We start from the raw sequence: 24,627 nt of genomic DNA, 5'->3' as shown, positions 1-24,627 counted from the left end.
TGTTCTCTCTGTATTACTCTGTTGAGGTTCTGGCTCACAAAAATAATTTGAACCCCACAGCCTGATGGAAAAACACTTTTGTGCTTTCATTGGAATGTCTGAGTCTGTTTTAGTGACTGTGTATATATGTATCAAGCTCACCAGCTTTATATTTTTTTCCACTCATCCCATCCAATTGCTGTTCTAAAGTTAAACCATGATCCCTGATTCACTGTATCTCATTAACCTAAACACTGTCCATCTATGCTGTGCATCAGCACTCTACATTTTAAAATAAGTGCATATAAGACTGAAAAGTGAGAAATTGGGGAGGAAATGTGAACTTTTTAAAAATGTGTATTGTGACAGATTGTGTGGTCCTCCCCCATTCCGTTGCTCTTTATTTCAACAGGTGTGTGTTTTTGTCTTATATTTGTCCGTCTGTAGATTAGCTTGTCAATTATAACATAATGTCATCTTTGGGGAACAACTGATTCATAGATTTTGTGCCAAAATGCAGTTTTGGTTCAATGCAATTTGTGGTGGGTAATGATATAACTGACAGTTAACCAAGCAAATTTCACATTTACCACGTGAAAATTCAACTTCAGATAAGCACATTAAACTATGAGTGCTGAAAACCTGCTGGGGTATGATCTAAGTTTTTCAAACCTTACAAGGTTGGTCCATTTAAGCTTAAGAACTGTCATAATTACTAAACTTGTTTTAAAAAAAGAAAATACAGTATAAACAAAAACTACTCACTGTGTCTCGCTATGTTATTTATACAGAGTGTATGTATGTAAAACTGTTATCTGCTGTTATTTTTGTTGGTATTGAGCACCCTTCTCGACCACTCTTTTTGCTCAGAGGAGGGCACAGAAGAACTTCTTCTCCCTGAAAGGGTTTTCAGAGGTTGGCACGGGAGAGATGAGAGGGTCCTCACAGGCATGGGCATCGCAGTATGCCATCAAGTCTGCCGCTGCCTTTGACACCTGGAGGTGGAGGAAGGAAAACGTGGGACACAGTGAGATCAGAGGGTAAGATACGCGAGGTACATGGATATGCAAAGCAGAGAGGAACTGCATGCGGCACATAGCAACAGCTGAAGGAGCTGAAGGAGCAGCACTACATTTGTTTGTTTTTAAATACATTTTTCCTCCTTGTATAAAATACATGATTTTAGTTATTGGCTAGGCCAGTGGCTTCAAGGTCTGCCATTTCAGGAGAATGCATGGAACCATATTCTCTCCTCAAAGGTCTGTGCTGTTAACCACCACATCTTTCCACTGTGCAGTCCCCCAGCTGAGCCCTTCATGCAGAGCTAGCTCAGGCAGACTGCTGCCATCTGTTCGACTGGAGGAGTCGCTGGTATACAATGAAACGAAGACGATCCCACCAGCCAAAACACTCCCTGCATAGGCAATACCACAGCCATTTATGTGACAACGTGGTGATACCAGCCACTGTCGCAACAGTACCACAGTACCAGACTGGGGCGTAGCCATATGTTGGAGTGCATAAGCCACTCAGCATCCACGATTAAGGTACTGAATTCATTCATGATGTTGAATCCCAGGAGAGAATGCTGCTGTACCCTTGAGCCGTGTTAACTCACTGAACTGCTCCAGACACCAAAGCATTACAAACACATGAACAACTTTATAACAGATCATTTTCTCCACACTCAATAAGAATGTTCAAATGAACAATAAGGAGTGTGATGCATATTTGTTGTGACTGATATGTTTACTCTGCCCATTGCCATCCTGTCATTTTTGTTTTTACTAAATTTACCTAAATTTACTTATAACATGTAATTCTTAATATTGTGCCAAAAATGAGATGTTCAGTGAATATAACTCAGGTAGGGATACACAAAAGAGAGAGGATACACTAAAAGTCAGTCAAATTGTAACCTGAGAAGCAAGGAACATTAAGACACATGCATGTTATGAGGCACAAGAGTGGGCTCTCACCTTGATCCGACACATACTGGCTTCAATCTTCAGCTGCTCCACCAGCTTCCTGGCCTGACCGACACTCATTGTGCTATTTACTGGGGTATCTCCTTTCATCCTGTTACACACACGCACGCATGCACACGCACACACACACACACAAAAACACCATCAGAAAATTTAACCAACTGTCACAAGACAGAATTTTTTTTTTAATCGAACATTAAAAAACTCTTTAAAAATAGACTATCAGTGATTGAAAACAGATCATCTTCATTCTCCCCAAATGTATTGCATGCTTGTGTAAAAATCTGTCCATTCCTCAACTGATCTTTTTCTACCTTCACACTAATTCTGCTGTCTTCAAAACATACTTTAGATAGATCTTATTACTTTGGAGTTTTATTTACACTTCAGCATGTAGCAGGACAGGTCTGTATTGCATTGTATTTGCATCAGTACATTTACTGTAAACATTATCTATTAGTATATACCTATTCAAGATTTGCTTCAAAGGCTACACAAGAAAATTAGCTGAAAACTTGAAGATAAAGATTAAAATAGCTCACTTTAGATTGAAGCATGCAGCATTCATACATTTATTCTTTCTATTCAAATACCTCCAATCACATTTATAAATGTAAACAATAAGTCAAAATTAATATTGTGCCAAATGGTGAAGAAAAATACAGCCACTTGCCACCTAGGGTTTCGTAAGTACAATATCATCCTTCAATATTTCAATAGTAAAACTTAGTAAATTAAGGTTTTGCCATTAAAAAATAGCTTGCTGAAATTATTGAACTACTCACAAATCAAGCATATTAGGCCAAGGAACAGACAGACATACTCGCAACTGTGAGCAAGCAGACCCACACTACCATAATAAGCATAAATCTCAAAGGAGCTGATAAAAATTAAAATGGGTGGGGAAATGGACGCATAAAAATGGTGGATGTCTTAGATTTTGATTTTTTAGACTAGAACTGAAAAATATATATGTAGAGAGCTCCCTGGTGAATGATTAAGATGAGCAGACATGGACAGATGGCAAGATGTGCAGATAGAAGCTGTTGGGTGAATAGATGGAAAGAGAAATGGAGGTATGTTAGGAGAGAGTCTGGCAGAGAAAGGCTGGTCTGTGGAGGTGTGATGGCTTATTTGTGTAAATCTGGGCCCTGCCTTTGCCTTTCTCTCTCCTTTCCCCCTCTCCCTTACCCTTGTTGTCTTCCTCTCCTGGTGCAATCTCCCTCCTCTTCTCTCTCTCCCTCTATCTCTTGCTTTCTGTGTCTCAGATTTCTGTAAAGCCGGACCCCACCCTCATAGGCAGTGTAGATGCTACGCTAGTTAGTACAGTCCAGTACGCTCCAGCTCTGCTACAGTGTATAGCAGTGTCTTGGTTCACACACAACACTCCCCTCTGTTATCAGTGGAATGTGCCAAGGAGAAGGAGGGGTATGTTACTGTACTCATTTTCTTGTCTGGGACTGGATCATACCATCTCTAGGCTTGAGCAGAGGTAATAACGGGAGGTGGACATTGAAGGAAAAAAAACTGAGAGAGATATGAGGGGGAATAATGCACCTCCCTCAACATGTCCCCAAGGATCTACCGTTTTTTTTTCAGTAAGTGTGAAGCCAGTATGTAAGTGTTTGCAGTTAGTATCTGTGTATGCTACAGCCCATGCACAAGATACCACCCCCTTTCCTCTGTTACCATGGGAACTGCTGCAGTTTCTCCCTCTTTGTCTAGCTGACTCTGGGTGTAGCATCATCTTGGCCTTGGTGGTCTCTCCCACATAGAGGGAGATCATAAGGAGATCATGGGACTTCACCCCAACGATTTTGTGATACTTCCTTTCCCTGGTCTCTGTCACCTCATTTACACTACATATTGATACTCAACTACACTCAGTCAAACTCTCGCTATATATTTCCAGATAATGATTTAATACTAGTGATATAATTAGACATGATGCATTTTTACTTGAAAGAACCCAAGGAAAAGAGCAGGGGACACATTTTAATTGTAAATGAAGATAAATTAGCTTAAGTTTTAGATTGCAACATTTTCTTTGCCCCTTGTACTAAAAACATGGTCTTTTCAAGCCTTGCGCCTAGTGTGCATTTTTGTTGTATATCTGAAGTAATCCGTTATTTCATTGTTGGCTAAAACCATTTATCTGCCAGATAATTGAAGCTCGATCTGATTGATCTTCAGTCATTTCAGTGTTAATTATGTTATTATTGAAAATATTCAAGCTATCCCATCATGTTCTATCAGAAACATACATCCATTTATGCATACGCTGGTTGCAGTTCCCTTCCAGAGGACATCAGATTCTACTATTCAGTGACTCGGTGCAATGTTAATCTTGTATAACGAATGCTCTTATCGGTTTTTCTTTTTTCTTGCTCTACTAACTGCCGTTGTTTAATTCATTAATTCTCACTTACAGTTAATAAGAAAAAATTATTTTTGCAGAATAGGGTATTCGGGCTTGGAAACACGCCTACAAAACACAGTATTGTGGACATAGGCGGAGTCTTCAGTCTGTCACGTTACCTAACTAGACACAAGCCCAACGTAACGCGTAACAAGCAAGCTAACGCTAATGAGCCCTGTAACCAGTATGTGCCGTTCTGGCAACCTTGTAAGCAGGTTAACTGAGATGAGAGGGTAGCTAACATTAGACGTTTTGAATGACGATTATTTATTTCAGTTGCTGCATCAACGCTGCATCACTAGCTTGTAAGGTAGTTACTTAATTAAGATGAATTGTACATCCAACTAACTTCACAGCATTTTATAATTGAATGTGCGGTGCGTTTTGCGTTTTAATATCAAGAGTCTTTAGCCGGTTAGCTAGCATGCTGGTTTTCGCTTGATATCACTTAAGATGTGTTCAAACTAGCCTATTTTGTAAGTATGATGCTAAAAAACGACATGAGCCAGCTAATGTTATCTTATTAGAGCACAAAACCGAACCGAAATGTTAAGAAATCGTGTCACATTTTAGCCTCGCTAGCATCTAACCTACGTAAAATATTGAAATGATTTAGTCTAGTAAACCTTAGTTTGTGCTACGGTTTACAAGGAAGCACTTCGCTAGCCAGCCAGTAGAGAGGCATGTAGCTAGCTGGATAGCTAAGCTAGCTATTTTGCTAACTAGGATGTTTATTATGAAACGTGAAGGATGTAGTCTCGGCTATCTAATTGACGGCCGGCCAAATTAAAAAGCTGTTAAAAAAACAAAAGAAAGTAACTTTCCATCTACCGAGATTTCTGTCAGGCTTTATCTTGTTTCATGGTTGATTTAGGTACTGAAAGTATAACACTTTTGAAGTATATACTAGGTGCCAGTACAAACTACTACTTGTTTTTTGCTTAGCATACCCCGACTTCCACAACGTAACGTTACATAATTTAAAATGGCCAACCATTGCGATTGTATTGAGCTAATGTGCGATGCTCTTCTTTCTTTCTTTTTTCACAGCCTTCTGTATGATTTAACAGACTACTACCTTTTACCAACATATTGACATAAACACCAATGTTTGAGTGGTATATACTTAGGCCATCTCACAAGTTTTATTTCTGTTCATCATACACACGAAGCTGTAATCATGGTCAGACATACTTTTGGTTGAACTGTTGAGTAAGACTGGCTTGGATCAAACTCGTGAAAAATAAAAGACACTGGGACCAGTACCGGGCTCTCGTATTAATGCACAAAGGGCTTATCAGTGAGAGAAGGGGAAGCATGCAGGAATGTACACATAGGAACTTGTTATGGAAGGAGTAACAGAATAGGTAGCGAAAGGAAAACTTACTGACAATACCGACACCCACCAAAGTGTAGGGAAGGGAAGGAAAATGGTGAGCAAGAGAATTGATTGGCAATTGTTTAATCTCTGAACCAAACACCCAAAAATAAGAGAGAGTGAAAGATATAAAAACATTTGTACCCTTGCCAATAATCTAAGACCGATTCGGGCAAGAAGCCCCATAGCACCAGTATCTGTGGGAGATGGGCGGTGTGATGGGACCGGTCCTGCTCTGGCTGCAGGATGTGGTGGCAGTTACAGTCCTGAGGGCCCGCCGGACACTGCTGCAGGCTGCCATCTTGCTCTGCGTCCTGGTGCTCTTACTCTGGGTGGCCATCTTCCTTTATGGTAGCTTCTACTATTCCTACATGCCTACGGTCAGCTTCACCACACCTGTGCACTACTATTACAGGTAATGTGCTCATGCAAAATGTACAACAGTATTTAATTCCAAAACCACAAATAAATGGGAACACAAATAACTGAAAATACCCTGCATTTGTTATAGGTACAAGCTATATTACACACGTATCTCTAAATCACTATAGAAAACTTGAAGTTTAAATTATTTGAAGGGGAACAGAATTATGTGTGTGACTTGTACTTGATGTGTCAAAACCTGTTATCTCCAATACCAATTGAAGTAATATTGGAATGCAACTCCTCCCCTTCATATTATTTCAAGGAAATTTACTCTATTTTGCTGTTATTTTATTTGTTGCTCCATCCTGTGTTGGTATAAATTGGTGTATTGAAGATTGGTATACTGAAGATTATACCAGCATGCAGTGGGACATTTTGGTGTCAACTGCTTTCCCTCCTTTTCCTTCCCCTCATCTCTGTCTTCCAGGACTGACTGTGATTCCTCCAGCTCAGCCGTCTGTTCCTTTCCTATGGCAAACGTTTCCCTTTTGAAGAATGGTAGAGACCAGGTGACCTGTACTTTCTTTCATCATCTTTCACACCTGTGTTGCAAGCCATATTTTTTGTATGGTTTGAAGAGGCTTTCATTCCATATGTGTTACTTTTCATAAGGGGGGAAATGCATTGCGTGCTTTCTGTATATGTGCCTCATGAATGAAGCACTGGGCCCTTAGGTGTTTCTGGAGCAGGCTTCTCTTAAAGCAGTGTTCCGTAAGTTAATAAAATAATCCACGCCCACAAAACACGTTTGGATGGTTTTACCTAATTATCCCAGAGACAATACATTTAACGTCAGGTTTCATTGTTGAGAAACTTCAGTGATTACTCAGTACCAAGAAAAAGAGATTTAATGATTGACAATAATATACTGTAGGCATGCAACTTTCCCTGTGGAATGTCAACTTCTATATCCGTCTGTATACAGGTGTTTGTATTAAGTATATTATGGTATGAATTTCCAATTACGTCTAAATCACACATGTAGTCTGGAGAGGGGCATGCCATGTTGCCAGCACACAGGCAAACGAGAGACAGACGTTTCCAACCAGCTTCTCACCCAGTTCTCTTCATTGGCTTACTAAAGGGGCCTTTGTGCCCAGGCTGTTTCTGTGTCTTGTCTTCCAGCCCTTCAGGCCTTGAATGGGAAAGAGTAGGGAGGACAAGAGACAGCAGATGCAGCTAGCCAGTGAATAAGACAAAGATTTATTTTTAGCACATAATGGGATGTTATAAATATAAAAATATGGAAAAAGGACTAGGTATAATTGCCTATCAACCTGACATGTCACCAGTCATTTGCATTATTGACTGACAGCCAGAGTAATAGGATTTAAGTGATATCAGTTTACAGTCTTTGGGTAAAAACTCCCTGTATCTTGTGTCATATTTGAGATAATTAGCATCCTGAGCATAATGCTGAAGCTCTGTGATTGCTGTCTTCTTCCAGGTTCATATTAAACTGCCTTGGAACTGCATTCCTGACTCTGCCTAGTGTTTTCCTCTGGTTGCTGTCCTAGCTGTCTCTCCCTTAGAGCATCCCAGTCCTTCAATACGGTTATATTGGGTGTGTGAACTGAAAGGGATTTTCTGCAAAAATGAATTAAGTTTTTTTTAACAATTCACATAGCTGAATGATTTAACGTTCAACAACTATGTACTGTATAAAGTTACTCGCAACATCCATATTACAGTTATACAATAAAAGTAAGTAGCAGTAGTCGAGTTTGATTCATGATTTGGGAAATTGTTAAAGACCAATCATTTCTAAATTCAAAACTTAGGTGATCCCATGCTAGTGTTGGCTAAAGCATGACTGCAGCATCAAGAGCACTGTAGCAAAACTATCTACTGTTATCCCAGTTTCTCACCTTCTTCAGAAGTACAGTATATAGCCACCATGATGCTTCCAAAATAATGCCTATATGGGTTGAAGTTCCTTTCTGTTCTGCCACTCTTCACTGACCTCTCTCTTCCTCCCCTCCCAATTTCTCGCAGGTGATGCTGTACGGACAGCCTTATCGGATATCTTTAGAACTGGAGATGCCTGAGTCCCCAGCCAATCAGCAGCTTGGCATGTTCATGGTCAAGATGTCCTGCTACAGTAAGAGTGGCCAGACCATCAAGTCCGTGGCTCGTTCAGTGAGTGCTGTGCTTTGATTGGGCAACATTATCATAGTTATGTGCAGTCCTTTGTTCACCCTTGGTTAGTTAAAAAAAAAAAATTATCTTGTACTTTAAAAAAAATCCAATTATTTTGTCTGCTCACTATTTGTGTTTATGTGCTTAAAGGTTGTTTTAATGGCATATACACCATTGTGTTTTCATAACCTTGTCTCTCCTCTTTTGTTGTTTCATCCCCAGGCTATGCTGCACTACCGCTCTGGCCTGCTACAGATATTGAGCACTCTGTTTTTCTCTCCTCTCCTGCTGTCTGGAGTAACAGAGCAGAAACAGTTTGTTGAAGTGGAACTCTTCTCAGACCACCGGGAGAATTTTGTGAGTATGGCATTACATTCTGTCCAAATCCACACCCTTCCTCTGGAGACCCCCCCCCCCCCCCAATGGTGTAGTCCATGAGATAGATTCACTGACACATGGTGCATGTCTTTTGACTTGTGTTGGTTTCTCACTACAGTACCAGCCCACCACAGGCGCAGTGATCGAGATCCAGTCCCAGTTGGTTCAAATCTATGGCGCCCAGCTCAGGATACACGCTCACTTTACTGGCATCAGGTACTTCAATCTTGTTCACTTCCTAGCAATTTCCTGTCATCCTTTTTCCACACAGCTGGCTATGTCTTTATAGCAGGCTTTATAATGGCAATGAGCAATGCCAGAGCATGCCTGCAAGTGAGCCTGTCATTGCCCATGGTTCTGAATGTCTCTCAGGCTTTGAGAGGCAGTCTTTCTGTACTCTGCCATCTTTGCTCCAGCACTCCCTCCAACTAGACATCACTTATTATAATCAACTAGCCATAAAGTTACAGTTGTGTCTTCATACAGTATATTGATTATAGCATATCGATGGTGCCTCAATGTCTGACTTTTAGAAAAAGTTTGGTAATCTCGCATATGTTTGTTTAAAAAAAAAAAAAATTTAACCTCAGTTGCTTGCCCTTTGGGGGTTCAGGCCTGGTTTTGCCCAGTTTTCCTTTGTTAGCTCTGTTGTGACAGTGTCTCTGTAAAGAAGTGTAATACAAATAAAATTGAATTGCATGAAATATGTATGTCCTTATTTCTCTTGTGTCCCTCTTAAATAATTCTTAACATACTAATTTCCTTCTTCTTTTCTCTCCTTTGCTCTCTTCCTCTCCTCTACTCCCCTCTTTTATATACTGTCTCCTCCTTCCTCTCCATCCCCCTTCTCTCTCATGGACCACCTCTTGTCTACCATTGTCTCCCTCGGTAGGTACTTCCTGTACAACTTCCCCCTGATGTCGGCAGTGATTGGCGTGGCCAGCAACTTCACCTTCCTTAGCGTTATGGTCCTCTTCAGCTACCTGCAGTTTACCTGGGGTGGGGTCTGGCCTCCCGAGCAGGTCAGAGTTAGGGTAAGTCTGCCTGATGCTCTTCAGCTGAGAGAAAGGCCATCATCTGTCAAGCACAGTGTGTTCCTCCTATTATTCTGTCTTAATGCAGCAACTGTTCAGTAATCTTCTTATCCTTGGAAAATGCATTATTTTCCTGTCCTTGTCTTAAAATGTTTAACCACTGTTGTCCTAAAATTCCATTTTACTACCATCTTGGAACTGTAGATTCTTAATTGTCCAGTTTTTGTCAGGTTAACTGCTTATCCTGTGGTAATGTGTCTGCATATGTGATAGGTAATGATGGGAGATGCAACTCGCCTTCAGCAGAGGAAAGAGGAGGCTCGAAAACGTATTGGATCCTCCAGTTCACAGAGTAAGCATGCAGTCCACTCCGTACAACAATACGAACAACAATACAACAATCAGGTGCCTAGAACAAGTAATAAACTGACATGCAAGAATTTGGTAATTGACAGGCTGTATATGTACTCAGGAGGTGATGTGACACCTTTTTAGCACTAATTTGAAGATCACATGCCTGGAGCCACCAGTTTGTCTTGATCATGTGACCCACAGGGATTTACAGTTGTATTTCAGTTGTTATCCTCCAGGGGTCCCTGTTGACTTTCAAACAGCACAGTTCAGTGAGTAATTATACAACTGAGTGGCTAATTGTGACTTTAATAAAGTCAACTAATTGAGCTAATGTGGGGAGAGTGAAAGGAAAAAACATACGGAAGTAACTACATGTGAGAACAAGCAGAAGCAAATTTGTGGCCCTGCACATGCCACATCATATCAAGCTAAATGTACAGTGACTGCACTTTTTAAATGCTTTTAAACTACCTATTTCAGCTCAGTTGACCATCACTGACATTATTATTGAAAGTACAGGCTAATTCTGGTACAGAAAGACACATCGGGCCTAACAGTGATAACTTAGAACTGTATCTCACTGTGTTTCAGAAAAAATAATGGAGACAGGAAATGACATCACTACAGACCCTGCAGAAGGAGCCAGGCTAGAGTCTGTAAAGCGTAAAGGTTAGTTGAATGGCTTATTAAATACTGTTGTGCTGCCAATGAGAGTTTTAAAAATGGGATGTTTTGTGTGGGTCTAGGTGAGCTGGAGACACTGGGGACAGTCTCCCCTGTGAATAAAGTACCCGACTTCCCGCAGGACAGCACCACAGGTAAAAGTGAAACATTACAAATTTGCACAAACATGTACACACACAAACAGACACACATACTCACAGTGAAGGTGTTGGTCTTTGCAGCTTCAGGGCTTCTTCGAATTAAAACATACAATTTACAGGTTTACTTCTCTGCCCTCTCTGCTTCAGATTTGGAGTCATTGACAGAGAGACATCCTGTGTTAGTCCAAGGTCTTGAAGGAGGAGGAACAGGGTCAGAAGAAGAGTGCTCGCTCCCTTGCACTGCTCTCCGCCAGAGACAGGGACCCCAGATGAGTAGCTGAACAAGGTCACAGCAAATACTCACATGATCACTCATGCCTTTTATTGCTTTTATACTTCTGTGAATGGACATTTTGCATTTTGTTTTTTTTAAATCCAGTTAGAGGAAGCTTCAAATGTGGGATCTCCTTATGTTACATTAAGCAACTTTATTGTGCTACCATGACCCTCTCTCTCTCTCGCTCTCTCACACACACACACACACACAGACAAACGCACACGTCAAAGCAAGCATCCCCATGCATTTAGACAATTGCTTCAAGCAATTGTATACATGTAAGTGGACCTTGTCTTAACCTCTTTCCTTGAATGTTTTTCCATTTTATAAATTTACCTCATTTCTACAAACCATTGTGACCTCTGCTGTAGCCTGGTTTTCCACTCTTATCCCCTGGCATGTGGGTCTACCTCAGTGATGTCACTGCTGAAGTTTCATTACTCTTATCCACTGTGTATGACAGCTAAAACCAACATGCTAGTTTATTATTGTTCATTATAATCATTATAATTATTATATTAAGGCTAGATAATCCCATAGACGTGCAGCTACTAGATGTATGCTAGTTCATGCTGTTACAGGGAGCATAAAGCTTTGTTCAAATTTAGCTGCCTTTCTGCCAAAAAAAACTTCTATTTATTGCAGACTTAGATTACAGTTTGGGGAGTGGGGGGTTTGGTGAAGGAATGATCCTCTTTAAATGTTACTGAAGCTTTTATTCTCTGATTCTTGTGTTATTTTGAAGAGGAAATGCATGTTTTCATGTCGATGTAAATGTTCTCTTAAAAGTTATAATCCATAACAGTATGTCATGTCATAAATGCCTCATCATAAATGGCTTTTATTTAGTAGGCATATATTCAGTGTGTGTTTACGGGACCTGCTTATAAGATGTTTTACCTCCTACATGAAACCTCCTGGTTTTAACTGTAATGTGGTTACCATTTCCTGTAGAACTGAATGAGATAGTGGATGTGGTTTTCAACACGAGTACATTTAGTATGTTGAATCTTACATGACCATAATGATCCCGTTTTATTATTGTACTATTGGGTTATGTGTTATCCAAGAAATAACTCTTTTAATGTGTCTATACTTCAGTTGGCATTACATAAACAAGGAGAGCAGTTTCACAAACGATGCAAGTAGCACTGATGTTTTGTTATAGGTGCTGAGGTGAAGAAAAATAGCAGAAACTAATGTGTACTAATTAGTTTAACTGGGTTTCATTTTATTCTCATTGAGAGAGCCCCTTTTTCAGGCATATGGGGTGCCTGAAAGGCCAGATGGCTGTCCCTTTTGTGGGTATGTTTGTACTTTGGGACTGAAATGTGGGAGCAGATTTAATTTTGTCACAAAATAATTACCTCAGAAGTTTGTTCAGTCTAATGTATATCTTAATATAGAAATGCTGTGATACCTCTGAGATTGCAGTGTAAACGTGCAACCCTGTCATTTACTCATATTTACCATTTTCTTTGAAGTGTGATAGTCCCTCATCTGGAGTTTGTTCTGCACCAGTCAGTGTTTGTTTATCATCATAGGAAGTGGCCTACAGTGTGCTGTGACCTTCCTGATTGCAATGTACGTAGTAAACATGCACGTGTACAAACGTTCTGAAAAAGCTATAGTTATTTTAATGTGTTATGTCGGCTGCTATAATGTAGCCATTACGCGCAATTGTCATTTGGAGAAGCAGTCGATGAACATTCGATACGCAATAAAACATTAAAGCAAGTACTTTGGTTGCTCCTCTGCTCCACTTTCATATTTTGCACACGTGGGTTATTTAAACCATCATGTATTTTTATGGCCGAAATGATTTTCAGAAGAACTGAGGAAGAAGCATGGAATTATGGGTCAAAGCCAAACTCTGAAGAGGACGCCATAGCAGATTTTGTTTTGGATGACAATGAGAATTATTTGACTATGATAGAGTAAATATTTGGATTCTAATCTGAAATCCCATCACTGGGTTAAGGTTAATTACTTTCACGATAGGGATTCCTTTTATACTGGACATTTATTGGACCACTGGAAGCTGAAATTAGAATATGTTTCATAAACCCTGTATGTAATTATGTCTGCATAACTGCCTTCATTCATTTTGGAGTTTTGCAGCTTTCTGTTGCCTAGGTCTGTAGCTTCTTACTAACCAGTCCAAACATCAGCAGCTGTGGAGAAGCCAAATATGAACCAGATGCTAATCCATTATTCAAAATAAGCCATATAAATAGAAATATAGAAGGCTTTCTTAAAATTTATTCCAAACTTGTTATAGCTTTACTGTTTTCCACTAGAGTTTGATTTCTCCTACATAAATCATAACATTTAAATCTACTGCAGTGTTATTTTAGTGTTTATTGTTAGTTTAGACATTTTTGCAAGCTGTTTGCAAGGGTTGATGGTATTAAATGATTTAATACACATTTAGTATTCTAGATGTACTAAAATATTTTATTAAAATATTAAGAATGTGTTCTGGGACAGGGAGATTCCATTACAAGAAAGTATTGCTGTAACAGTTTATTGGTATTTCATGGAGGTTTTAAGAATGACTTGGTGCAACTGAGCCAGTGTTTGTGTGTAAGTTTGTTATACTGCATAGACATTCTGAGCAGATCCACAGTATCAGGATATTCTACTCTGGGTACTTTGGGCCTGGCCAGCCCTGGTATTAAGAAACCCAAATATTTAAGTTGGGGTAAAGAAAATTATAATATTTAAACACCAAATCAGTCAACAGATATTCATTAGCTTTTTTGGAAAGGATACGGTGGTTCAGTGACCACCATATTTCAGAGGCTACACAATCTTTGTAATTGTCTTACAAGTGACCTTTAAAATGACTGAAATTGGTTGCTTTACAGAACCAGGGTTGGCCGATATTATTGTGTTGCTGTTATAACTGTGGTATTGTAGCTGTCGGTTTGGGTCAAGGGAGATGACATCTAGACCAGTTCAGAGAGGATGTTGGAGGCCAGGCTGCAAGACAGTCCAGTCCCATCCGGTTCCACGTTTAACTTCTTCACTACGCCATCCTCTACCAGCATTGCATATCTGAAAGGAAGAAAGCCAGACACGGTTTCACCCTGGCCTAATAATCTCTGAGCTAGGCCACTGGGCAACTACACCAAGTAAGTCTGATTTCATTTACACACTTCATGTACGTGTTCAGACAATCTTATATAGTCTTTATATGAATGGTATTTTACAAGAAAAAAAAAACTGACTGAACCCCAAAGGAAACTGCTATATACTTTACTTTTTTTCAGAAAGCTGATAGACTTAGGCAATTGATTAAGTGTTTCTGGTGTCAGTCTGATTAATCATTGATCACCCATGGCTGACTGTGATTAATTAAAGCGACTTCCTGTTACATAAGCACTTCAATATCTCATTAGTCAAAGTGTTGATGGAAAAATCAAGTAAAAAAAATAAAAACATCAATACACCTTTGTCAGTAAGAGAAGAATGCCTTGGTGCTATTGTTATTCTGGAAGCAGGATTGTGTTAGCATAGCTGCTTGCTGTCTGGGGTCAGCAATAGGCCACGACCGGGGAAACCATGATTCACCATGACAGACATCCTAGGCTCTTATCTTTGTGATCAGTTTATCACTGACGGCTCCAATGGATCAGATATCGTTGGTCACAAATGCAACCGTTGCATTCGGAATTAAACAGAAACGTAACGTTGACCCACTCTTAACACACGTACATGATTCAAAGCCATTCTCCTCCAATTTCTTCACAGCCTACTGCTACCTACAACAAATCCAAAGCCCAACATTTACACAAAGCAGGCATACAGCAAATGGTAAATGGACTGCATTTATATAGCGGTTTTATCCAAAGCGCTTTACAATTGATGCCTCGCATTCACCAGAGCAATTAGGGGTTAGGTGTCTTGCTCAGGGACACTTCGACATGCCCAGGGTGGGGGATCGAACCAGCAACCCTCCGACTGCCAGACAACTGCTCTTACCTCCTGAGCTATGTCGCCCCAGAACGTTTCTCACTTCCCATCAATAGGGACACGCACCAAAGACTTGCCTACATTCAGTACAACTCTGAAACCTTGCAAACCCCTGGCAACAGCCAGGAGCAGCTCTATTACCAGCTCACGAACACTGTTACATAACACCCCCATCCTATTCCTTGCCTGTCTCTCACCCCCAATGCTCCACAATTCACCATGACCCGTGGTTAAAAATGACAGATATAATTATGTATTTGTGTAGTCAAGTCGCGAGTAGAGTATTGCTAGGTGAACACTACAACTGAAAGTCTTATATTTGTTCCAGATTTGCAGGCTATTTCAAAAGCAAAGAAACAGGTAGGTGCATTCCATTTAACCACGGTTATCATGGGCAAGAACACCTGGCAAACAAGGCGTGCTTACCTCTTGGATCTCTTGTTGCCCAACACCTGCACTATTTGATCGTTGTCCAGTAACAGATCTACAGCCTAAAAGAGAAAAGTGATAGTTATTCCCATAACAATGAAGGGGCTAAAACAAAAAAGAGAGCCTTTTTGCTGTTTACATTTATTGACCTTTTAAGACATCTTGTACCATGCAAAACAGCTCTGGGTTACAGTGGTGGGGTACTAATCTTGAATTTGAGATTAGAAAAGGAGACCAAATGAACAGTAGGGAATGAGAGTAGCTAAAAGAAAGACTAAGAGTTGCTACAATAGGAGATGTGAGAAAAATCCAGAAAGAAAAAGTTTAAGACTCAAACCTTTGTGAAGGAGCCTGTGGGGTCAGCCAGCATTCGCACCTGTGGCAGTGAGGTGAAAATCTTGAGCTGAGCATAATCAATGCAACCACCACTTCAACAGCTGTGTGTATGTTGTATATTAGGATGAATATATCTACATTTACTTATACACAAACATATTTACTGAAATATATATATCTGTTTTCATTTATAAATACAAGAAGTGTAATATAAAGATCACGTGACAATCGGAAGAATTTACAAATATTCAAACCATAACTCATACAACACGCTGTAGCTGTTCCTGTTTGGTTGTATTTGTGGTCCAGCTGTGACCTTCCACAGCTCTGTGCCCACCTTGCCGTCTGTGCCATGCTCCTTGCCCCAGGCAGCCATGACAAAGGCATCATTGACAGAGATGCAGGCCACTTCCTGTACGCCCTTGCTGCGTAGTTCTGCTGCCTGCTGCACAAACCCAGGAAGGTGGGTCTAGGAGGAGGGGCAGGAGAAAAGCGTAAAGTTAACAGGAAGTATGGAAAGAAGGTGTACTGCTGAGAAACTGCTCAGAAACCTAATAAGTGCACAGATTGTGTATATATAGTGTATGCATGAACAATGAATACCTTGGAACACCCAGGGGTGAAAGCTCCAGGGACTGCAAAAAGCACTCCCCTTTTCCCTTTGAAGAGTTGATCCAGAGACACCTTCTTGCCTGGCTCTCCTTCCTGCAACTCCACAGCCGGGAGTCGTTCTCCAACCTGGTAGGAGTTGGAGAAAATAAATAAATAAAATTTAAACAAGGTTTCTGTTTCCTCACATTTTACTAATTTAATAAATTGAGATTATAAAATTACTAATTATATAAATGTACTTAAGCATGTGTCTACTCCAAGGCAGATTACTGCACTTTATGCTGTACATTCTACAGGCTAATTAAAAGCAACATACTGCTGCATCATCCTTTACTTTGGGTAAGTCACCCCTTCGCCTATTGCACTATGTACAGTATAGGGCTGGTTCCAGGGGCCTCGTTTCCCAGCATTCCTTCTATAAAGAAATCATGATAAAAGGAAGCTGAGAAAGTGGAGGATACAACATGGTAAGACAGAAAAGTAAGAAAAGGCCTTATAGCTGCATGGCTGCAAGGGTATGAAGGTCATGAAATATCAGATTAAAGGAAGTAATAATTATGTTCCAGACACACATCACAATGTTATATAAGGATTCCTTTATACTAGTAAAAAATGATCACATACGTACTATCACCATGAATAATCAAAGTTTACAAAGTTTATATATAATGGTATGTTTTAAATAGAACTAGATAGTTCAACTATCCATATTTTGAAACAACATCAAAATGAGAAATCCCACAAAAGAAGACGTAACCAAGGTAAACTGGGCACAACTCGGCCACATGCACCAGTTGGTTAGGAGCACAATAATGCACTAAACGTGTTCCTAAATTATTTGTCCAGTTAACGCAATTTTTAAGAATTTTCCAAATGTTCCTTAAAACAGGAGCACTATCCAGCCCTGGCCATGAGTAGGACTTGGCGTGTCTTACGCAATTTGTCAATTCCAAAACCCAGCGTTTACGAATGGAACATAAAATTACAGACCAATTATAGAAGAAAGTGCAGTGGTGTGCCCATATTCTCTTGTTATGCCACTGTTAAAATTTCAGCATTTGTGAATGTACGGCTAAATTATTGAATTTGCATTTCAGAGAGACAATATGACATTTGAATTAAAATGAAGGTTTTTCATAGTCACTCGTAATTTTTAGGCAATGTTTAACAAACAAGCTAGAGTGTTTGTTGTCAAGGTCAAATGCAGAGCGACGCTATTTTCAGGTTATTTAAACGTTTTGCGTGGTTGCGTTTCTCACCTTGATAGGAAGAGAGGCTGCGAGTGTCGTATGTAAGGATCTGGTGCCGTGAAGTGCTCGAGACCCCCTAACGATCGCTGCGGTGGAAATCATTGTTTATCATATAGCTGCAGAATGCGAACAAGCAGAGGAACCGTGCGTGGCAAGCTTGTCACAGAAGTTGGATCAAGTCTCTTTATGTAATATGCAGTCCCGTCCGTGTGCACTTGCTGCGCACACAGACCTATAGGTAGGCAGGAACCTACGCGCCCACAGAGCTTTTTCTGAAAAGTATTATGTTTAGAAACGCATTACGTCAGCTTTCCGCAGGTGCAACCTTCCTTCTGTGGAAATGTGTTGCACTGGTTTCTTGGAACGTCCAACTAATTAAGATAGCCTAGTATATTTGGTTATTGTAGCACGTAGGCTATGTAGCAGGAGTTATTTTTTTAGTTGTTTTGAATATGCTGCTCTGGGCACACTTAATAGAATTAATTTCAGGTTATGACGTGTTGACAACTAGCTACTCAAAATAACGGATACATAAATATCAGTCTAGTGGACTGGTGGTATATTGAAAACAACAATTTATCAACAGTGCAACATTTGTCAGTTTTGAAAGAGTGCTTCCGGAACTCTTCTGACCTAGCTCTTATTGGGTGGGAAACAAATTCTGTTGCATACTACGCATTTCCGGGAAATACTTTTTTTTCACTGATAAAGGCCATCAAACAGGATATCGCCACCTGCTGGTCCATAAATGGTGAAAACGTATTTATTGATTAGCTTTTTTCAGCCTTTGTTGCTTTGACTCACTGAAATTACGCATCCTCTAGACAGATTTGGGATCAATATCCAGATCCAACCACTAAGGGCAGAATTTCTTCTGGTTACTGCAGCTCTGAAGCCTCATCCTGGAGGCTGGATGTTTGCTGATGAAAATGCAGCAGCAGATGGCAGCACACACTGCAGAAGAGAGTGTGTAGGCAATTTGTCTGCGCTCTCCTGTGAATATGGTACACATTCCGATTTCAGAGAAAATAATTGTTAAAAAGTTGTGGCAATCATGTTTAATGAGATAGCTTTACACAAGGCTGATTACTCCCACAAACCTGAATTAATGCAACTGGACAATAAAGCATTGCATCAAACTTAAAGGTTACAAAGGCATAAACTATTTTTTTTTCAGCATCCTGCAGGGACATATTCCTCAAGTTAGATAGACTTCTTAGATGAAAGAAGGCCACTCTTGTGATATTATTAATGTGGCTGTGTAAGGTTCATGACTAATACTTTGAAGGAATCAATTTTATACCCTGATTTTGAGTTTGTGTGAATTGAGGAATTGTAAACAACAGCAACACCACCCCCTCTTTGACCGAGACAGAATTTTTGACAATATATGTAACCAGGAGGAAAGAGCTCGTTTAAAACAAAGTTCTCATCCACTTTCAACTATGTTTCAGTAAGATATAATACGTCAAGACTATAATCAGAGATTAGTTCCTTCACACAAGAGTTGCCTTAGAGTTAAGGGATGTTATAGTTAGTAATCCAAAATTCATAGTATCCATCCATCCATTATCTATAGCCGCTTATCCTGGGCAGGGTAGCGGGGGTTGCTAGAGCCTATCCCAGTGTGCATTCGGCGACCCTGGTCTACACCCTGGACAGGCTGCCAATCTATCGCAGGGCACACACACAATTCACTCACACACTCATACCTATGGGCAATTTAGAGTCTCCGATTAACTTACCTGCATGTCTTTGGACTGTGGGAGGAAACCGGAGTACCCGGAGGAAACACACGTGGACACAGGGAGAACATGCAAACCCCAAACAGAAAGGCCCAAGCCGAAGTTCAAACCCATGACCTTCTTACTGCACCACTGTGCCGTCCTCAGAATAGTATTATTACTAGAATAGCAGTGTGTAATTTTTTTCATATTGATCCGTTTTATGGCAAACTCCACAATATTTAGATTTAGAATAAGTAGGAATTCAAGGGGGTTGACACAATCTCAAATGGATGAAACCTAGTCAGTGGCTCTGAGAAGCTAGCAGACGTGTATGTAGCACGAAATGCCTGCAGTCTGGCCTTTGCTCTGAGGGAGTCAAGGTTGCTCAGACTATGACTCACATACATATTAATGGCATAGCACAACACTTCAAAGTCAGGTGGCGGCAAAATGAGAATTGGTCTTTGCTGCGCAAATTAGGTCAAACAGGCTCATTTTAGGGGTAGGAAAAGGACATAGGTATTTATGACGCTTAAGGTGATAGATAAGGACAAAGTTTTAACCAAACAATCTCTGTAGGAAAGTCAGTTAGCTACAGGTTACAGGTTATCACTGTTGGTGAGGTCATGGATACTCTGATTGCAGAAGTAATTGGTGGCAGGGAATACATAGATTTAAAATAGTAAATTCAGTTTAAAAATCCCTAAGTAAATAAACCACCTGGATTTATGGATGGCTAAGCTGCCATAGACACTCACAAGTTGTAAAATGAGAAAAAACAAGATTTTACACACTATTGATGGATAAGCAATATAAGCGTATACCAGAAATACAGCAGTTAACTGTTATGTTTAAATAAACACTAACTTTACCAAACAGTAACCACCATTCAGTTATCACCATTGTTCTTTGTTTTCCCTAGTAAAGGCTATGGCAGTACACTGTAACTGATTTTAACTGGTGACCTTCGTTTGAGCATACATCTCATTGCCGAAATTATTTTCTATGGCCTTTTTGGGGTGGTAATGACTGTGGGCCTAACTGTAAATTTGATGTACTCATGTTTTACCAGCTGACTTCCTTTGTGCGGGGGATGAACCCACACACACCTGAACAGGTTTAACTGCTGTCAATGAAGGGCACCGTGTTGGGGGAGGCGAGGGGGCGAACAGACAGGATAATGAGGAAACAAGACAGACGAGACCATGAGTGTGTGATGGCGTGTCTATTTATTACAAAAACAAAACAAAAACAACAATGTATCTAATTAAAATTTGCCTAGTTTTCTCATTTTTGGAGCAATGTTTTTTCCACACCGATTTAATGTGAGCAACAAAATGTTCAGACATATTCACAAGAAACTAGTCTTATCTACAAACGGCACACAAAGACACTACTGACTGAGCCTCTTGGACTCACACACAACAGAACAATAAAATATTAACCATTGTAAGCAGATTGAGTAAAAAATAGAATTTAATCTTTTTTTAAATACAATATTCTTTAAATACAAATACTGATTTTCTTAAATTTTCGCCATTGTGTTACATCTATTATTACTATTCTAGATTATTATTACTGTAAGTTCCCATTTACATTTTATGTGGCTATGAAGGAAATTTGTTTTGGTTATTTCTGGTATTGCTCATTTACATAAATACTCATGAACAAACAAACCACATTGTTGACATATCCCTTCTAAATTATGTTCATCTTAACTACCTTTGACAGACAAAAATGGCATTAGTTGACATTATGAAAACACCATTGTTAACATTATTAATATAATTTTTTTATACAAACATACTTTATTATTATTTTTTTACAACTTCCTTTGAATGGACCCAGGAACCCATGTATCTATACATTTTAAATCTCCCATTCTACCACTGAATAGCATTCACTTTAACCCCTGTGCACAAAAAAGATGCTTCCCACTTGAAGATAATGCCACATACACATGACATGGAAACTGCATTGTTTTTAGCAATTCTTGCTATTTGAAATACAGTAGGGTAATAATTAAACAACCCTACATTACATATCCTGACCCTCAATCCAAAAAATGGTGTGAAATCTGTCTGTGTAACACTAAACGGCACAGCTGTGAAAAAGATACGTTTGTTTATTGCCAAATAAATAATAATAAAAAGTACAGTTAAGTTCCATATGGCATACCCGCTATTCTTGTATTCAGAGCATGAAGGGTGTTTTACTACCTCTAACCACTAGATGGAGATGCTGAGGTGAAACAATTGCAAGTACAGCGTGGAAATGAAATATAATTTGATTCAAGCATCATTGATCCCTGGCTTACCTTTTTATTTTAATACAAAATTATTTAAAAATGATAAATTATAAACTAAAACAAAACACACACACAAACACACACTTAAAAAGCTTAAAAAGTAAATTTCAAAAATACATTCATGCCCTAAAATGGATTCACTTCAAAACCAACCCCCAAACACACGTGCAAATAATTCACGTGTCTAGAAATGACTAAAAGTCAAGAAGGCCTCCAGTCTAGAAATAAAAGCAATTATCACTCACACATCCAAATTGTGGCTGATTAAGTATGGGTGAAGAGACAACAAGAGGGCTGGGTGGGGTCTGAGCAGAAATGCATTTTTGTGTTTCAGAGGTCAATAATGTAAACCTTTGGGGGCAGGCTTTCCCCCAGTTTCAGTGCATTTTTAATGCACAGCAATGTGTAAGGTTATTTTGAAAGTATCAACAAATATTCTGCTAGGCAGTCAGCCAAGTGAGTGAGTTTTTGGTGGCAATCATTGAGTGAATGGAGGCAGAGTCCAGCACGTCCAGTTCATCCTGGTGCAAAGATCTGGCCAAATACATTCTGTGACACACCATCTGCAACACACGCACACACAAACACACACACAATCATACATGCATCCACGCACACACACACATTGCCATAGCCTCCGCAATTCCTGTCTTGAGTAACTGCATTAAGCAGCTAGGGTATGGATAATGTTTAATACTGTACATTTACATACAGTATTACAACATTATTAGAACATGAATTGGCCTCTTACTAAAGTTAACAAGTATCAATGAACAGCTGTTTGTCTCTGAATGGGCTGGGAATGCACAGAAGTCCGCTCGAGTAATTGTAAACGGCCCAGAAAACCACAAATTAAAAAAACCGTCTCCGTCCTCTGGCCAACTTCAGAACTCCTGTAGTCGCGCACAGCGACAGTTTTTTGTCTGTTTTGTCCGTGTCAAATGGCTAACTTGAACATGTCAATCCAAACTTGAACATGTCAATCCAAACTTGAACATGTCGATCAAAACCAAACAGAGGTGGATGTGGGTTCTCCTTTCACAGAGAGGCAGAGGTCTAGTTGAGTTCCTGTCCAGGTATTTAAGTTACACAGTGACATTTATTTGCCAGTTAATGAGGGCAAGATGATCATTACAAATGCCCCTGTGGCCACTTTTTTCTCCTCATCACAGAAAATAAACAGATTTCGTCCGATGGGCAAAAATTCACAAAGAATCAGAACATTAAAGAGCCTCTATATGAGTCTTTCCCCAGCAAGAACAAACTAATACATGATCTCTAGTGCCGTCACCAGTGTTATGCCATTGCCGTGGTAACAATGTGATTGGTGATTCAACAGTTTCATCTGATTTTCACCCCATGTCCTTTGACTTAGTTTGATTCATTTTTTTAAAAAACCATTCGAGGGTTTCTTCACTCCTATGTAATTTTTCAGTTTGGATGTCCTCCATTGCCTTGCCAAACTAGCTTTTCTGATTTTAGACACACTATCACTGACTCCAATACACCCACACAATTCCAGTGAACTCAGTATGAACACCCACACACTTATTACAGACATGCGCAACCCATGTCTCAACAGTCTGAGTCATTCAAAAGTATAAATAGAAAGTTAAATCTTATACCTGCATATACAAAACATTGTCTACGGTGACAATCTTGATAAAACGTTTCCCCTTTAGCATCTCCTTTGTACAACTATAGTAAATCCCAGTCTTAAAACAGTCTTATTACCCACTGGCTATAATGGATTAACATTAAATAATCTATGTTCTCAACGCTGCAAGACCAATCAGCCCAGAACGCACTGTATAGCGTGTGGTGCTGGCAACATTGTGATTGCTATTACTGTAATTATTATTAGGCTATTATTACTACTCGCCGTGTTACAGTGAGTCACATATTGCTTTTTTGATCCTGAAGGTAGCGGTTGTTTTTCTAGCCATTTTGTTTTCATATGCATGTGAATGTGTCCAACTGTACAATTAGAGCTGCATTTCCGTGTATTTAGTGTATCATTCTGCAAGTGTCTATCTGTGCATGTGTATTTTAAGTGTAAGCGCATGTGTATTTGTGCGTTCATTAAAGTGAGGGTGATTTTAGGATCAAACTTGTTTGAATGTTTTAAATGCTGCAGAAAAGAAAGAAGAAAAAAAATTCAGTTTTACACCTGTCAAATAAGAATTTGTTGTGAGTTTCTAAAAAGGCTGCGAAGTATGCACAAGATGCAATGGCGTCACTGTTGGCCTGGTAACTAGAAACAGTATAAATATCTGAAACACTATCGCAAATAAATGTATTAAATTACATTTCACGAATTTTGATATACTCTCACTTTTGGGGGCAGTTTAGAATTTCACTAGCAACGCATTATTAATTCCAGCCTATCCTTTGAAAAGACAAGATGAAGCTCACTTACTTTATGCTAGTAAAATGCACTGCTGTTAAAACTACTCCGATCTCCACTGCAAAGATGGAGATTCTCAGATGAAGTACACATTCTGTTTTCAAAATCTACACAGGCGGAAAAAGGGCCAGTACCAACCGTCTACATGCTATATGACCTCTCGCTAATATGTAGTAACATTAGTTTCAAATGGTTTGTCATACAATAATTGTGAGCTCCCGCTGCTAGTCTACTAATATGTATTTAAATGTAAAGGCGCGTGTTTGTGACCGAACGCACGCTAGCTTGCGTGTGTCCAGGTCCCTGTGTGTCTGTGAGTGTGCTGTGTGCGTATGTGAGTGTGATTATGCATGACTGCACAGATAGTCTCCACTTCCACAGCCC

At 39.7% G+C, this 24,627-nt stretch overlaps 3 protein-coding genes and 1 long non-coding RNA gene across 8 annotated transcripts; 2 read left to right on the top strand and 2 right to left on the bottom strand.

Annotated features, from left to right (window-relative positions):
- Positions 1 to 432: 432 nt before the first annotated feature.
- On the bottom strand, positions 433 to 3,360 carry LOC135263347 (guanine nucleotide-binding protein G(I)/G(S)/G(O) subunit gamma-3). Its single transcript, XM_064351269.1, has 3 exons — positions 3,159 to 3,360; positions 1,959 to 2,058; positions 433 to 974 (listed from the first exon to the last, which is right to left on the bottom strand). The coding sequence occupies exons 2-3, from the start codon at positions 2,055 to 2,057 to the stop codon at positions 846 to 848; spliced, it is 228 nt and encodes a 75-aa protein (XP_064207339.1). The 5' UTR covers position 2,058; positions 3,159 to 3,360; the 3' UTR covers positions 433 to 845.
- On the top strand, positions 884 to 2,184 carry LOC135263348 (uncharacterized). The gene is made up of 2 exons (XR_010332446.1): positions 884 to 1,019; positions 1,277 to 2,184. It is a non-coding gene; the product is annotated as an uncharacterized LOC135263348 (long non-coding RNA).
- Positions 3,361 to 4,476: 1,116 nt separating the features above from the next.
- On the top strand, positions 4,477 to 12,936 carry LOC135263344 (seipin-like). 5 transcript variants are annotated; one of them, XM_064351265.1, is made up of 11 exons: positions 4,477 to 4,570; positions 5,437 to 6,179; positions 6,618 to 6,699; positions 8,186 to 8,329; positions 8,552 to 8,686; positions 8,826 to 8,923; positions 9,600 to 9,741; positions 10,015 to 10,093; positions 10,687 to 10,764; positions 10,842 to 10,913; positions 11,067 to 12,936. In XM_064351265.1, the coding sequence occupies exons 2-11, from the start codon at positions 5,971 to 5,973 to the stop codon at positions 11,198 to 11,200; spliced, it is 1,173 nt and encodes a 390-aa protein (XP_064207335.1). In that variant the 5' UTR covers positions 4,477 to 4,570; positions 5,437 to 5,970; the 3' UTR covers positions 11,201 to 12,936. The 5 variants fall into 5 exon arrangements, with proteins under 5 accessions (XP_064207335.1, XP_064207334.1, XP_064207331.1 ...); XM_064351264.1 differs by having other exon boundaries at positions 4,513 to 4,691; XM_064351261.1 differs by having other exon boundaries at positions 4,513 to 4,696.
- Positions 12,937 to 13,707: 771 nt separating this feature from the next.
- Positions 13,708 to 18,403, bottom strand: LOC135263345 (peroxiredoxin-5, mitochondrial-like). Its single transcript, XM_064351266.1, has 6 exons — positions 17,811 to 18,403; positions 16,543 to 16,677; positions 16,277 to 16,408; positions 15,941 to 15,979; positions 15,601 to 15,665; positions 13,708 to 14,256 (listed from the first exon to the last, which is right to left on the bottom strand). The coding sequence occupies exons 1-6, from the start codon at positions 17,901 to 17,903 to the stop codon at positions 14,148 to 14,150; spliced, it is 573 nt and encodes a 190-aa protein (XP_064207336.1). The 5' UTR covers positions 17,904 to 18,403; the 3' UTR covers positions 13,708 to 14,147.
- Between the last annotated feature and the right edge of the window lie 6,224 nt (positions 18,404 to 24,627).

This window comes from Anguilla rostrata, chromosome 9 (genome assembly GCF_018555375.3).
Source record: "Anguilla rostrata isolate EN2019 chromosome 9, ASM1855537v3, whole genome shotgun sequence".
Classification (NCBI taxonomy): Eukaryota; Metazoa; Chordata; class Actinopteri; order Anguilliformes; family Anguillidae; genus Anguilla; species Anguilla rostrata.
This window is presented reverse-complemented; position numbering and strand designations above follow the sequence as displayed.

Excerpts from the sequence above, each read along its gene's own strand:
- LOC135263345 (XM_064351266.1), bottom strand. The coding sequence starts at position 17,903 with ATGATTTCCACCGCAGCGATCGTTAGGGGGTCTCGAGCACTTCACGGC. Across the intron at positions 16,678-17,810 it reads CAGCCTCTCTTCCTATCAAG|GTTGGAGAACGACTCCCGGC; the intron begins GTGAGAAACGCA and ends AACTCCTACCAG. Across the intron at positions 16,409-16,542 it reads TCACCCCTGGGTGTTCCAAG|ACCCACCTTCCTGGGTTTGT; the intron begins GTATTCATTGTT and ends CCCTCCTCCTAG.
- LOC135263347 (XM_064351269.1), bottom strand. The coding sequence starts at position 2,057 with ATGAAAGGAGATACCCCAGTAAATAGCACAATGAGTGTCGGTCAGGCC. Across the intron at positions 975-1,958 it reads CCAGTATGTGTCGGATCAAG|GTGTCAAAGGCAGCGGCAGA; the intron begins GTGAGAGCCCAC and ends CTCCACCTCCAG.
- LOC135263344 (XM_064351265.1), top strand. The coding sequence starts at position 5,971 with ATGGGCGGTGTGATGGGACCGGTCCTGCTCTGGCTGCAGGATGTGGTG. Across the intron at positions 9,742-10,014 it reads CCGAGCAGGTCAGAGTTAGG|GTAATGATGGGAGATGCAAC; the intron begins GTAAGTCTGCCT and ends CATATGTGATAG. Across the intron at positions 10,094-10,686 it reads TGGATCCTCCAGTTCACAGA|AAAAAATAATGGAGACAGGA; the intron begins GTAAGCATGCAG and ends ACTGTGTTTCAG.